The sequence below is a fragment of the Neodiprion virginianus genome, chromosome 5, assembly GCF_021901495.1.
Source record: "Neodiprion virginianus isolate iyNeoVirg1 chromosome 5, iyNeoVirg1.1, whole genome shotgun sequence".
NCBI lineage: Eukaryota > Metazoa > Arthropoda > Insecta > Hymenoptera > Diprionidae > Neodiprion > Neodiprion virginianus.
In genome coordinates, this window is record NC_060881.1 from 3,238,262 (window position 1) to 3,253,316 (window position 15,055).

The window sequence follows — 15,055 nt, forward strand, 5'->3', positions numbered from 1 at the left end:
ATCGCGCGCCATCTTCTCGTCGCCGTTTAAATCGATTCTTCGCAGATGTTTCTAAAGTACTGTTTTCAACAACTCCTTTCGGATATACGATTAACGAATGCATTTGGTCATTAGACTCATTATGAAAGTACTATTGGATAAGATGTTTTTCGGTCCCGTAAATCTCTGCAAATACCTTTGTCCACTGATCTCTAGCGACTTGTCATCTGCACTGTTGATCGTCATTCACCAGTCATGCGTGCCGGTCCGACGGCAGCGACGTTTTAGGCACGTTACGTTCATACATACACGTACGAATAGCGAAACATGCTGAGATTTTTGGTGATTTGTGAGCTTTGTAATCCAATTTACACCGTTGCTTGGTCAGTATAAAGACTGTTATAAATAAGTGACTCACCGAGATCCAAATGTTCTTGTTCCGGAGATGCTCGATTCGAGTTATAACGTCGAGTACACGGAGCACCCCTGTACAAGCAGCTAGGTTATACAGCGCCGAACGACTTGAGAAATATGATGCCCCGGTTTCAGCGGACGATGATTTCAGCAACGTACGTAGGGAAGAATTCAAATCTTTGAGAATCGCGATATTGGGGCTACCGAACGCGGGGAAGAGTACTCTTATCAACCAGTTAATCCATCATCAGGTACAAGGAAAGCGTTGAAATTGCATAAAAAGACCAATTAAATTTGTTGCTGTCGCTAACCTCTCCTCTGTAAACCAGGTATGTGCCTCGTCAATGAGGAAGCACACGACCCGTATGGCATGCCGTGCCGTCCTACACACAGACACCACAGAGTTGGTATTTGTAGATACGCCTGGTGTCGTCACGACCCAAGAAGTCAAACGTCACAACTTGGAGAGTAGCTTCCAAAATGACCCTGAAGTCGCCCTAAAACAGGTAGATGTTGTAGGTGTTCTCCACGATGTATCCAGATCCAGACTTAGACAAGAGATACTTCCAGAAGTACTAAACCTGTTGAAGACCTTGGATTCTGATACGCCAACTTTATTATTAATGAACAAAGTTGATCAGATAAAGAATAAACGAAGGTTGTTAGAATTTGTTAATCACTTAACTGGTGAAAATGGATGGCAAAACTTTGCAGATATCTTTATGTTGTCTGCATTGAATGGGGACGGAGTGTCGGATTTAAGGGTAAGTAATTAATTATTAAAATCCTATGATTCCATAGATTATTTCATTCAACATTGATTAATTTCATGCTGGAAATTAGGAATACCTCCTTGTTTCGGCCAAACCTCGAGACTGGGACTACGAAAAAGATACTTTAACTGATCAAAAACCAGAAGAAATGATTATACGTATTGTACGTGCCAGCCTCCTAGATGTTCTTCCAGCAGAAATCCCATACAACCTCAACATTCAGATGGAATATTACAACGTTTGCGAGGATGGAAGCATCAATACTTTTGTTCTGATCGAATGTCCCACTGAGCGATTGTACAAGCTAATTCTTCGCAAACTGAAAAGCAAGTTGAGATATATGGCTGAAAAGGTAGAACAAACACTAAGTAAGAATCTTCAACAGACCGTCAGAGTAAGATTGGTTTTCCAGCCAAAAAGAGTAACTTAAGTATACAATTACATGATAGCATCAGCGTGTATATAGTAATAGCAAAGTATCAATTATTCTTTTATATCTCCTTGTACACTCCTTGGTAGTTCAATAAAGTCTACCAACTGCGTATGATTCGATTTCGATTTCGTGGCACCAATTTTTTCCTCTCCAACTGCTCATTGTACAATCGGCCGTTATATACTTATAATATTATTATTATTATTGAAATTCGGGAAAGTGAAATCCGTGTCCTTGAGATTTTTCGCTATCCACTCGTCCGCATCTGCCTCGAGCTCGGGTGTAAATGTATCTATCCATCCTCCAGTCTGTCCTTTCCGTATGAAACTCGTATTTGCTATAACGCCGCACTCTTTCAATTCTGTCCCGTTTACGGTTGAAATTTGCCGAAAACTATTGAAGTCCAAGTAATCAACCAGATTGAATATCTGTTCCCTAGTCAGGCTTTTGTGCAAGAATTTGGCAACCTTCACAATGGTTCCGGGTAAATCCTACAACGGTGAAATCGTAGTTAATCATCCGTATATGTGGATGTGGAGCACTGCTCAATTATAAAACATACCATGTTCATATCCTCGTAAAAAAGGAAAAGCAAATTCGGGTGTGTCCTCAATGCCCAAGCTTCCTTCAAATGTTCCCAGTACGGTGACCACGTTGCTAAAAAGTGAAAGTCAACGGTAAACGCTTAATGACTTGGCAGTTTTTTCTTGGGGTTCCTGGAGAATTTTCCAAAACGCAAAGAAAGTGATTGACGACTATGAGAAAGTGTCAAACTTTTAATGCATACAAATCACAACACCATGACGTGCTTAACGCCCGAGCTAACGGTAAATACACGTTGCATTAACTCGTATTTGTCGATAATATTACATGTATGTCTTCTTCGCAGAGCAGAGTCGCTATTATTTTGAAACTCACTTAAATCGTTTCTGAAGTACTCCCAAAACGCTGGGAAGTCACCAATGTACCCCTGGGTTTTGAAGAGCCTGTTCAAATGAAACCAGGAGACTGCAACATCCTTTGGATTCCTGGCAACGTAGAGAACCTGCACTTACAATATTTCAACAAGATTGAAGTCAGCGATTTCGACTGATTGAGTACATGGTGTAAGAGAATGATATGTCGCCGTTTCGAAGATCCTGAAAGATATGCCCTGGCGAAATTGATCTTGATCTTGATGATCAAGGTCAAATGAGGTGAAAAAATTTTACGATACGAAAATGTTCTACTCGCCGAGGAGAACCAGTCTCTAAGGAACCATGGATCGCAAACCACTCGTTTTTATAGAAAACTGTTTTTGAACATACAAGAAATTCGATAATATTAGGAAAAAATTACAACTCGACACTTCACCGAATTTTTAAATTATTTAGTAAACTTTCGTCATCTGTCAGTTGCGCAAACGGATTTACGAATCTCTTGTTCATGAGAAACCCAACGAACATCAGCACCGACATCGCTGACGGGCACGAGTAATTCAAACGATCTTAACATTGTAAAATATACTCATGACATCTGAACTTGAACATCGACATGTAGATCAATTTTGCGATGGAATATCTTTCAGGATCATTACCGATCTCGACTTGGGGAATTATCTGGTAAAACGGGGACTAATAATTTTTCACGCCCTATATAACGATTATCACGTAACTTGCCTTGCATCCGACGTCGAGGAGGCCGGGCAGCAAACTGAAGGGGAAATGTGACTTGATGAATCTCGGGGAGGGTGCGTTTTTGAAGAATTCGTACCCAGGCACCGCGACTTGCCTACAACGCGCTACCATTACCGGATCATCTTTTACCGCATCGACGAGCTCCTCGATCACTTCGGGATGCGCGCATAGGCTTAGCCTGAAAGAAAACAACCACGAATTAGTCTCAATTTGCACTCTGCAGCTACTGCAAACGAAGTATGTGTAGAGGAAAAAGGAGAACGAGTTGGCTTACTCTAAGAACGGGAATCTTGTCGTGAGATCCACTTTTCGCGCTGTCTCGAAGTCCAAGTCGTTAGATATCAACCACACTAATTCCTGGGTCCAGGTGGTACCTGATCGACAATTCAAATGGTTGATTAACAGTGTTTACGGTCTAGTAGTTTCCTGAGATCATGACGAATCGCTTTTTGCAGGGAAGAAACGGAATACCTGATCTTGGGAAGGAGATGACCCAAGTGTCGTTCGGTCGAGCTTTGAAGTTGTAGAAATGTTTTCCTTGCTCGACGTATTGTTGCGGAAAAATCCACTTCTTCTCGCCGACTTGAACCCATCCAGTTCTTTCGCCAAGAAACAACTTCAGCATTTTTTCGCTCTTTTCTGGGTCTAAACGCCGATACGCGGGCGGCTCGAGACTCATTTTTTAAATGTACGTAGTTAAACGCGCGACACAGGCTGAGCGAACCGTTCTTCACTATTCCCGGTCTGTGTAAGAATAAAGACGATGCTCTATGCGACTTTCATTTTAGCTTAAAACCCGGGCTTCAACTCTCGAGTGTTAAATGTCGAACCTTTTAATTTCGCGAAAACTAGGTTCATGTGATGGTAATAAACGCAGAATGGATGTGAGGGAATTCTTCGTAGAGTTTACACTCGTAATTGTTCGATCAAAATGCAAACTAAATCAGTTCTTTGCTACAATTGGTTTTATTCACGGTTGAATTTCTCGATTTTTTAACAGTGATGCGAACTTGAAGGATCCACAAACGATACTACTGAAATTTGACGGTGAAGTTGGTGTTGGATTCGGGTCAATAAGCTACTTTCACCACAAAGAAATTTTTACTTTCGCTACCAGCAAAAGTGGGGCCTTCCATTTGTCGTCGTACGCGCAATATGATTTTGTCATTATTAGCATCATTTCGAAAACATTCTCTCTTCTACCCATCGGAATTTCCGTCCATTCGATTCAGGCTGTAGAGAGTGCGGTGGAGGAGGAAACGGATGTTTGACAAGACTGAGGTGCGCTTGATACACACAACACTACTAACGGAAATGTACACATAATAATATAACCGGAATGTATAATTATATTGTAATATATATGTTTAGTTTCTAAACTGAGATTATTGCGTGGCTATTAGATGCACCAAGGCTGTCGAGACTTCCTGCCATTATCTCAAATAGATTTTCGCATTTTCTTGGATACTTTCATTATTATTATAACGTATGTATGGGTGGATCCAGCTCATATCGTCCGCCCTCTAAACCTCGACACCTTCGACGTTTTTCTTTTTGGGGTTTTGTTATACTATGTAAGAGTAATTCCGCGGATTTTTTTTCAAAATTTGTCGGGTTTCCATTGCGAAGATTTCAGCAACCGATGTTTGGCAATTCTTGAAATCAAAGAATTTTCAATCTCAATTAAGTCGTAGAAGACAGTACAAAAATAGCGCTAAAAAATTATGTAAAAAAATTAACTTTATTTAGGAACTTTCAATTACAGTCTCAGGGTAAATCAGTCTTTTAGTTACAATATATGGACAGTTTACAAGCTGGAGATTTAGACATCATCACGCTAAGAAGTCACGTGATTAGTTCACGACTCGAAAATATAGAACGCCGGCAAGGTTGTATTCAAACTGCAATTTGAATTATCAATTAAAGAGAGGAATAAAACAAACAGTTGATAACTTGGACGTCATAGGAACTAAAAACATTCGGGTCTCAGTACATTCTCGGTAATAACCATATTACCCTCATTCTGAAAAGCGATTATGTTGGTATTTGGCAGTGGGAATACTTCTACTTCACCCAGTCGTAGAACTTTTCCATCCTTGTCGGATTTGAATTCCCCAATGCCTTGGTCACGTATAAAGTCACGTGAATCTCGTAGGTCCGAGGTCGATTTAAAAGATGTAGACTCATCAGTCGTGCCCGGTAAGTTTATCTTCGTCATTCCTAAGTTAGTCTCAATTTTTTCATCAGGCTTTGAATAAGTAGACGCTTGCATTGTAGCAGCTGGTATGGCGGGCGCTTCTGATACTGAGACGGATTTGGTATTCGTTACACAAGAACTGGTAGCATCCATTTGATCCATCCACACATTCTTCATTTCCGGATTAGAATTGAATACCTTACAGCGTCGTGTATGGATTCTCATATTGTCTTTACGGTTGAAGAGTTTACTGCAGCCAGGACATGGATATCTGAAAGAAACCGTTGAACAATACTCATTTTAAGTATAGGATGGTCCGAAAAAACATTAGGTTCAATTTTTCAATTTTCGCTTATTTGTACAATACTTGTTGTTAGATATATGTATACATGTATGCTCATGAATATGTAAATCCTCAACAGTATTGTGCATCACCTAAGGGGATCAGTCCCAAGGTTTAATAAAGCAGCTTTTTATTTGTCCTTGTTCATTTAATTATTACAAATAACAGAGGACTTGTAAATATTCTTTGCTTGCCAACAAATTGAAAGCATTCTACTACCAAACCTAAGATATTATTGTAAAAGGGGAAATAAAATTTTGGAAGTAACTGAAATATTTCTTGACAAATTCACCTTTTACCCATATGCACACTCATATGAGCAGAGATGTGGGATTGTTGGCCAAAAGACTTCTGGCACAATTCGCATTTGTACTTTCGAATTCCTTGATGTTTAAGAATATGCTCCTTCAGCATATGTTTACTTTTGTAGACGTTTGAACAAAGTGGACACCTGTATTTAGCTGCTGAATGTACCTGTGATTTCACAACGGTCCTGGTAAATTTATTTCTATTCATTTTGTTCATTGTGTGAGCATGTACATATAAAAACTACGGAAATTACTTTTTCATGGTTGGTTAAAGCTTTTTTCGACTTGGTTCGTATACCGCAAACACTGCAGATGTAGTCCCGCGAGTGAACCTTGTCGTAATGCTTTTTGAGGGCCTCTGCATTGCAAAGATATGTGGAGCAAAGCTTGCATATCAGACTCCTATCTTTTTTGTGCACAATCATGTGTGCTCGCATTCTGCAATTTGAGAAAAACTTCTTGCCACAAACCTCGCAGGATATATCCTGTAAAATATGAATGTAACTTATAGTACATGACGCAAAGCTTTTCCCAAGTTCAGGAGCATAGGAATAAGGCTTGGTAATTTATGAACACTTCGACATGTTACAATTATATCAAGTATTACGTCATATACTCACTTTCGCGGGTTTATGGGTAGTTTTGTGATAGCTCAGCACCTGCCTGTTGGAAGTGGCGAAGTCGCAAATTTTGCATTTGTAAGGTTTTGCGCCCGTATGAGAATTAATGTGTTCCTCTAGCAAGACTGCAGTGCCGTAACTTTTCTCACATAGATTGCAGTGGAACGGTTTAATCTTTAAATGACGTTTTCTTATGTGGCAGCGAATGTTGCTCACTGTTAGTGTGACAAAGTCGCACGATTTGCAACAATACGGCTTCATGTTTAGGTGACCCCAAACATGCACCTGTTGGATTTGTTACAGTATAGTAAAAATTTTCCAGTTACATCTAGATGCTGCACAAGTTAGCAAAAAAGAAGTAGTCATTTACCTGGCATTTGTCCATTCTTGAGTATATCTTTCCACATATTGAACACGTTACTCTCACTTTATCTAAAATCTTTATATTTTTGTGAACCTTCTCGTCATTGACTACACCCATGTTCACAGTATACAGAGTTTCTATGATCTCCTTCTGCTCGTTTGTTATCAGTTCGGTAAGTTTACCAAATCGACCCTCAGACTTTTTTCGTCTATCCTGACAACTGGTAACATTTCGTTTACTATGCTTATTTAATTCTTGCGAACCATCGTCCTTCAATGAATCTATTAAAGACAATGGTGCGTCAATGATCTTCGACTCGTTTCTTTGACAATTTATTTCATCGTTTGACGAACCTACCACTGTTAGTAATGTCGATGCAAATTCATCACCTCTATTTGTTTGAACATCCTTTACCAATTTGATCACTGAGTTTCTCACCAGCAAAGCTGCTGTGGAATTCGTTTCACGCCCGACATCTTGTACAGATTCAATTTTTGAAATATCGTCATCTGCCCATTCTTTCGTTGTATCATACTTCCAGGATTGTATTTCTCCAGCCTCCTCACCAGGTTGGGGACTTTTCTCAACTGATTCTGCGCCTACTCCTCTTGAAGAACATTGTGTGATTGACATTATAGCACAAGCTCGTAATTTCACAAATTTCTCACTTCGATTCATTGTCCAATTTGAGCTCTCACCTTTTAGCATATTTGGTACATTGTTAGATTCGTTAATTTTATCCTCAGTGAAAGTTGTAAGCTGCTCATCGAATTTCTTGGAATTATTCTCATTTCGAGAATTATGCTTGGAACATTTACCATCGAATTTAATAATCCCCTGTACAGCTCTACCTGTACCTCTGACACCTCTTTCCATCAAATTGTTCTTCCACGAAGTTGAACATGCTAGATTTTTGCTTTCATTTTTTTGCATTTTCCTATTACCACAGTTTTTCCGCCCTATTTTTCGTTTGTCACTATGGGTGAGTGTAGCGCCTCCTTGGCCAAGACCATTGCAACTTTTTCCATGCGTTTTTATTGTTTTAGAATTACGGCTCTGGGCCAATGCTGCTTTACGTGTTTTATTAGGCAAAGTTCTCTGATTTTGACACTCTGAAATTTCCATTACTCCGTTCTCCCTTAAATTGCCAATATTTTCCAAAGAGCCGGTCGCACGTTCAAAAACCTTGTTCTCCTCTTTAAGTATCTTGACTTTGTTTAATTTTTTCTTCTGAATGCGACTGCTCTTTCTTGGTAAAGACTGTTTGTTGTGATATTCAAAAATTTGTTCGAAGGGTCTGTTTCCTTCGAACTTTACATCTTCTGTGGTAGGCAAGACTTTTAATTCAGCTCCATTAGATATAATCAAGCTGTTGTTCGGCAAAATATTTTCTTTATCCACTTCTGAATCTATTTTAACATCACGCTCGGTCAATTTTTTTGTTCGTTCTTTCTGAAATTGGAAAATTTGTGTGGTTCAGTTAATTGACATAAATAATATGTAACTATCTAAGGGAATGTTAAAAATATACTATATAAACTTACAGCTTGTAAAAGTTGTTGTTGTGTTTCATGACATTTGGTGTGAAAATCGCTAACAAATTCCAGGGTGCCTATGCACCGCATGCAAACTTTCTGTGTCAATCCATCATCCTCCTTGATCTATAAAAATAAAATCCGAGTTGAAATCAGTTATACAAATAAGTTGAATAGTATAATAAAGATATCAAATAAATATCAGGGTTCATAGAATTTCTTGTGGGGTAATTGAATATACTTACATAATAAATTAGATAATTACGCTTCCTTTACTAATTGTATTTCTTTTTCATTTTCCGTTTATAAATCATCAAAGAAAAAGATTCGTTTAGCTTAAGATATAGGTAAGCTGCGAGCTAACTAACATCCAGATGGTATTCAGCTTATTATTCTAGAAGTGCAATCTATTCAAGGATGGATATGTGGATGGATTATGTTTTTTGGTGATTAGATAGTAAAGCAATTCGAGTATGTCGTTTTGGCTTAATACCAGGTGAACTTTACTTTTTTCTCGGGTCGTGGAAAATGGTTAACCCATGCCTATATTATGATTGTAAACGATATTTTCGGTGTTTCAAAATATCATTCTTTATTCATGATCTTATCAAATAGAACAGATGTTTTTTTCAGAGGTACTTTGCTATTTCTTAATTCAACACATAGTGTTAATGGTTTCAGATAAACATTCTGATTTGGTAACTCAAATAGATATTTAAAAAAAATGTTCATGACAAAATTTTTTCATGTTGTTAACAATAATTGGAAGCTGAACTGACAATGAGTACGGATTGTTTTTTACTAACATAATCTTCAAAAAAATAGCTGTAGCATAATTAATTACTTCTATTTAGTTCGGCAAAGACAATGTATTACGGTTTTATTCAAAGTTCGATTGAAAAATTAATTTGTATGAATTCGTTGCTTTCCGTGTTTACATTTCTTTAACCGCTTATGTCAACGGTCAAACACATGCAGAACTTTTATATTCAATATTAAATAACACAAAATTGTGCTATCTTTATCGAAATGAATATAAATATTTGATGCTACGGTATTGCAAATTGCTGAAGGTTATTTAAAAGAAAATCATAATATAGTGACTTCAGCTCTCTCTTAATAATAGACCTTAGCCGATTCGTCCATAAATACTACTTTGATAAGGAGTTACCCATTTTTTGCTAGATCGCATGAGAAATGCATCAAATTTTCTTTTAGTTAATATGAATTAGTATAAAGTTGATGCTGTTTACTCGTTTTCAATTACATGAATGTTTTCACAAACCAACAGCCAGGCCGTTTTCTTAAGTTAAAGGCACCTGCATACATATTCAATTGATTATCATAAATCTCCTGTGAACCTGAGCATCAAATAATCAATGCAGATGTATTAATTGCACTGTTTATAGCAAAAGATTTTAATCTTTTTGACACCAGCTCTGGAAGTTTAACGCAAATACTTTCCTAAAACAATGATTACTGTATAATATTTATCTCATACGGTTTGGAACTTTCTTAAAGTTAATTCTAAATGTAGAATTTTCAAAAATATATATTCGCTCGTTACTATCTCAGTATAAAAGTCACAAAAGTAGTCTTATACATCCCTCTTCAAATTTCATTTAAATTAGTTAGATAAACAGTGGAAAATTGTTTTATTTTACAATAAATTTGAAATTAGTAACGTTGACATAACGAATTATTAGTAAAAAATAAATAAATCACTGACTTCCATCTTTACAATGGCTTTGAAGGTGCTGAGTTTTCAGAATCCGTATGTACTGTTTCAGTAAGGTTTACTGAATTTCAGTCAGTATTGAAGTTACGAAATAACGATTTTTCCGAAAAACACATTGTTACATAAACGTTACAAATTTCAAACCTGTACTTTACATCAAATTTTTGAGAATTTTTCATATGTCACATGTTTGTGACATCTCACCTTGGAAGCCCTACAGATTTTTAGTCGCGACTTATGATTTGCCAAAGATATCTATCAACCTTTTTTCCAGTCTGCATAATTTCATTGGAATTTTTTGCCCCACAGTCAATCTTTCCTACAGTTAGCCCAAATTTCTGGGTATAAACTTAAAGGGCAAAACAGGAATAAAGATAAGAACTGTTTGCTTGGCACTTTAGTGTACAACCAAAGGAAACTATTGGATATAATCCAAGTTTAAACTATTTTTCAATTGGAATTGCAGGATCAACATTGTCCTTAGCAGCAGCCTTGGTTCCCTTTTGCTTATCCTTTGGCTTGGCGCTTGTAGACTTAAAGTGCCGTTTCCTATGCACCTTCATGTTATCTTGCCGGTTGAAACGTCGTCCGCAATCAGGACAAGGGTACTTTTTCTCTCCGTGGACGTGTCTGTGGGCAGCCAGATGACTTGCCTGAGCAAAAGTTGCACCACACTTCTGGCATACATGTTTACGAAGGCCCTGATGTTTCGATAGATGCTCACTCAAAAATGTCCTAGAAGCGTATTTATTATTGCAAACGGGGCAACTGAACGGCCTTGGATTTTTGTGCTGAAGCACGTGACTCTTGTACTTCGACTTTACTTTGAACTCTTTGCCGCAAACTTCGCAGACATGGGTTGCAGCATGGCTGGACTTGATATGGTCATTTAGTACGGATAAGCTAGAGTACAAATTGTAACAGAAGTGGCATCGGAAATTTCGCCGATTCTTCATATGAACGCTGGCTATGTGGCTCAGCAGTCTCGTGCGAAACGGAAACACATTGCCACAGTACTCACACGCAAGATTCTGGGAGGGTAGGTGAGACTTGGCATGCATTTGTAGTGAAACTTTATGGTGATATCGAAGGCCGCATTCGTCACATGCATATGGCTTTATGCCTTGGTGTACATTCTCATGTTCTGTGAGGTCGAATTTAGACCGCAATCTCCTTGGGCACTTGGGACATTGGAAGGGCCTTGGATTTGTGTGGGTGGACCTGATATGCTTCAGAACGTCAGATTTGCAGACAAATTTAGCTGGGCAGAGGGTACACAAGTATTGTTTTATCCCGAGATGAGTTTTGACATGAACGATACACTTGTCCTTGCGGCTGTATTTCTTTCGGCAAAGCCGACAAATGTAGCGCGATCGCTTGTCCACAATTGTCTGCTCAATGTTTTCATCCACGCTAATTTCTTCTCCGTCCATGCGGAAGAGGTCTTCTGGATTCCGTCCAGCTAGTAGCCGTGCCTCAACGTCCCCATCTTCATCCTCCTTAGAGTTCGTTCGGTTGAATACTTTGTCAACAATAGCACGAATCTCTGAGCCGTTCTGATTTTCAAGGAGTTTTACTATAGCCCCACGATCTACCATGCATGAGCCCTGATCAGGAAACACCTTGGCCAGGACGGTAACACAGTCGGTTTTTTGTTTGTGCCGCAACTCAATAATGAAGTTAATGTCCTCATTGCAACCATTCATACCTGTAGATTCTTTGACCGTGACTTGCATATTCTCTGAATTAGCAACAGTTGTAAGAACCTTGTTCAAGGCAGAAGTGGGAATCTGTATCATATCACCATGCTCCTGGGATGGCTCAGACACCTCTGAATTCTGGCAGGCCACTGAGCCAATATTTTCTGTGTTATTGCCGTGGCTTCGTAGCCTATTTGCAATTGGTGCATTCTGACAGACTTCATTTATGTCAAATCCAGGTGTATCGTTATTTGTACCACTGCTGCTGCTATTATTATTATTACTATTACTACTACGACTACTACTACTACTGTTACTTTTACTAATTGGCTGTTGAGTATTTTGCAAATTATCGCATTGAGTTGTATTTGTTGTTGCTGTTTTTTCCGTTAAATCCACCAAAATATCAACTTGAGGTTGCTTTATAGGCAGATTTGTGACTGACGTTTCAACCGAATCTGGGTCAATTGATATACCAGTGCCTTCAACGATAGGTGAAATTTGGCCATCCAAAGGTAGACTTTGATTGCAGTCTTTGGAAACGGCATCTTCACCTGGGGGATTTTGGTTTTTGTCGACGTTATTGTTGTTCATTGGAGGACAAGACGGAGTTTGGTCGTTTTTCACTTCATCCTGCAGACAGAGCAAATTAAACGTACGAGGACACTGATGTGCTCGAAGTACCCACAGAAAGATGTGTACATAATGAAAATTTATGAGGTTTTACACAAAAACTCGAAGACTATTTATTTGCAGGCACCGTTTGTTTTGGACTCAGCAAGCTAATCAATGTTGCCACGCACAGGAATTGAAGCAGAAAAGCAAAGATAAATCCTTCATCTGGAATAAATAGAAATATTTCTTGGCACTATACTATAAAGTGAAATACTTCAATCTTTGATGCTCCTGATTTGGCAACATTGAGCAGAAAGCCCCAGTGTGAAAGGCACATGGTTAGAAATGATTTTTAATTCCATTGTAAGTTGAAATCAAAAACAAAAGTAGAAAATATATAAAATATACCACGAGTCCATTTCACACGGAGAGAAAAACATCCAAGCAGAACGTGTACTTGCAATCAATTGTATCAGATATAGAGTAATAGAGCGGCAGAGCTATGGGGATTTAGCTAGTGTTACAGTGAAAACAATATATATGACTTACAACGTCAGTGGGAGATGGCCAATTGAAACGATCGCGCAACAGTTGTTGGGTGCGAAGGCATTCCTCCTGAAAATCGCAAACGAATTCCAGCTTGCCCAGGCACTGTACGCAGATCGCCTTGGGCAGCGGGTCCCTCTCATCTATCTGCGATTCAAACAAAAATTCTAAGGCTTAGGCATACAGCGAATAAACAAAAACCGAGTAATAATAAAAGACTTAAACAGTCGACGAATAATGTTTTAGAGGATAGAAGTAATAATATGAGAACCAACATAATATATTTATTTTGTTGACAAGGAGACAAAACAAAACTTACGAAAACAATTTATTTCAGTATCTTTTGTTGTGTTTCGTGCTGTTCTAATAGTTTTATAATAATTTATAAAGGAAAAGAATAAATAAGGAAACTTTCGGAACTTAATGTGTCTTGTATTACTCGATACTCTGCATCAACTCGATAAACGTATAGCATACATGATCTTTTTTCTCAGAGAATACTGCCGTATCCATGTATTACCCATAAATTCACACAATAAAGGACAGATGGTTCAACTGAAATAAAATACTTCAAATTCAAGAAGACATGTGCATGTGGCGTGCGGTTGAAAAACCTATAGACACATTTCGAAATATCTAATCAGGTTGACGATAAAAAAAACAAACTTCTCAAATGAAACAGTACAGATGAGCGACGTAATATTTTAAAAGCCTACCGCTCTATACTCTATTGAAAACAATAAAAGTTTACAGGATTAAAGTCTAAGCTTACAGCTACAAACAAAAGACGTACCTGCTGCGACACACATGGTATGTGTCAGATTATGAAATAGTTTCAACAATTCTCACATCACACAGAGGCTATGTTTTACAATTTTCACAACTAGTCGCAGACTTGAAAGGCATCATCACAACGTTTAATAAATCATTCTATTTATACCTTAACTGCTAGATTCGGATACTTTAAGAAAAAACAAAAACATGCAGTATGTTTATACTAGTTTTACGCAAAATGGTTGGGGGGCAATCGACCTTAGTCTTCGGATATCCTTATCAATGAAATCATTAGCAATGAAATCGAGTATCAGCGTGGTTCAATTTTCTTGATGATTTCGGTGTAGGGAAAAAAGCCATTTAAACCTAGGACCATCCACGTGGGTAATTGATCGAACGCCGCCTTCGACGGTTTTGACCAGCCGACAACAACATTGGACTCCGGGCAGTGAGTGTGCGTAATCAAATGAGAATTGAGGTATACAATTACCAAAATGTTGATTTTCGTGTGAATCTTCAAGCCCAGATATCTCTTGGTCCCTTCCTCGCCAAATACGTCAATGTAAATGCTCTCGCACTGCCCGCAAAGCCTGCAGATCTGCGCCTCCTCTTCCAACGCCATTTTCGTTGTTGTGTACGCCGACATGGGGCACCGTTCAGACTACTTGAGAACCCGAGAAATGTTGAAAAATCATCAGGAAGAGAACCGATGACATCAAAGTAAACCATCAATACCTAAACCTGCCATTACTAAACACTGGAAAAATTATCGTTACACACACTATTTTTAAACTAAAAAAAAAAAAGGAAATAACGCGTAAAAAATAATCGTGCCTATTGCCGACTCGCTGCGGCAGACTGCACTCTTTTGCACGGTCAACGCGCTTCGCGTAGGGAAGGGGGTGAGGAGGGTCAGCCAATCAGGTTCTAGGACAGAATTGTGAACCGTGGGGGTGAATCGTATATGCTCTATGGTTTAAAGAGCGCTTCTTATCGACAATACATGGTACTGAAAATCTAGTAATAACTTGAGTAATACA

General features: G+C 38.5%; 3 protein-coding genes across 3 annotated transcripts; 1 reads left to right on the top strand and 2 right to left on the bottom strand.

Moving 5' to 3' along the window:
• The first annotated feature begins 15 nt into the window (after nucleotides 1-15).
• Nucleotides 16-1,724, top strand: LOC124304855 (GTPase Era, mitochondrial). Its single transcript, XM_046763571.1, has 3 exons — nucleotides 16-644; nucleotides 723-1,157; nucleotides 1,237-1,724. The coding sequence occupies exons 1-3, from the start codon at nucleotides 408-410 to the stop codon at nucleotides 1,594-1,596; spliced, it is 1,032 nt and encodes a 343-aa protein (XP_046619527.1). The 5' UTR covers nucleotides 16-407; the 3' UTR covers nucleotides 1,597-1,724.
• Nucleotides 1,628-4,314, bottom strand: LOC124304854 (sulfotransferase 1C4). Its single transcript, XM_046763570.1, has 6 exons — nucleotides 3,747-4,314; nucleotides 3,550-3,649; nucleotides 3,258-3,453; nucleotides 2,518-2,644; nucleotides 2,162-2,256; nucleotides 1,628-2,090 (listed from the first exon to the last, which is right to left on the bottom strand). The coding sequence occupies exons 1-6, from the start codon at nucleotides 3,952-3,954 to the stop codon at nucleotides 1,776-1,778; spliced, it is 1,041 nt and encodes a 346-aa protein (XP_046619526.1). The 5' UTR covers nucleotides 3,955-4,314; the 3' UTR covers nucleotides 1,628-1,775.
• Nucleotides 4,315-5,244: 930 nt separating this feature from the next.
• Nucleotides 5,245-14,885, bottom strand: LOC124304731 (zinc finger protein 43-like). The gene is made up of 7 exons (XM_046763316.1): nucleotides 14,506-14,885; nucleotides 8,652-8,768; nucleotides 7,114-8,559; nucleotides 6,744-7,028; nucleotides 6,378-6,608; nucleotides 6,108-6,289; nucleotides 5,245-5,743 (listed from the first exon to the last, which is right to left on the bottom strand). The coding sequence occupies exons 1-7, from the start codon at nucleotides 14,659-14,661 to the stop codon at nucleotides 5,245-5,247; spliced, it is 2,916 nt and encodes a 971-aa protein (XP_046619272.1). The 5' UTR covers nucleotides 14,662-14,885.
• Nucleotides 14,886-15,055: the final 170 nt, after the last annotated feature.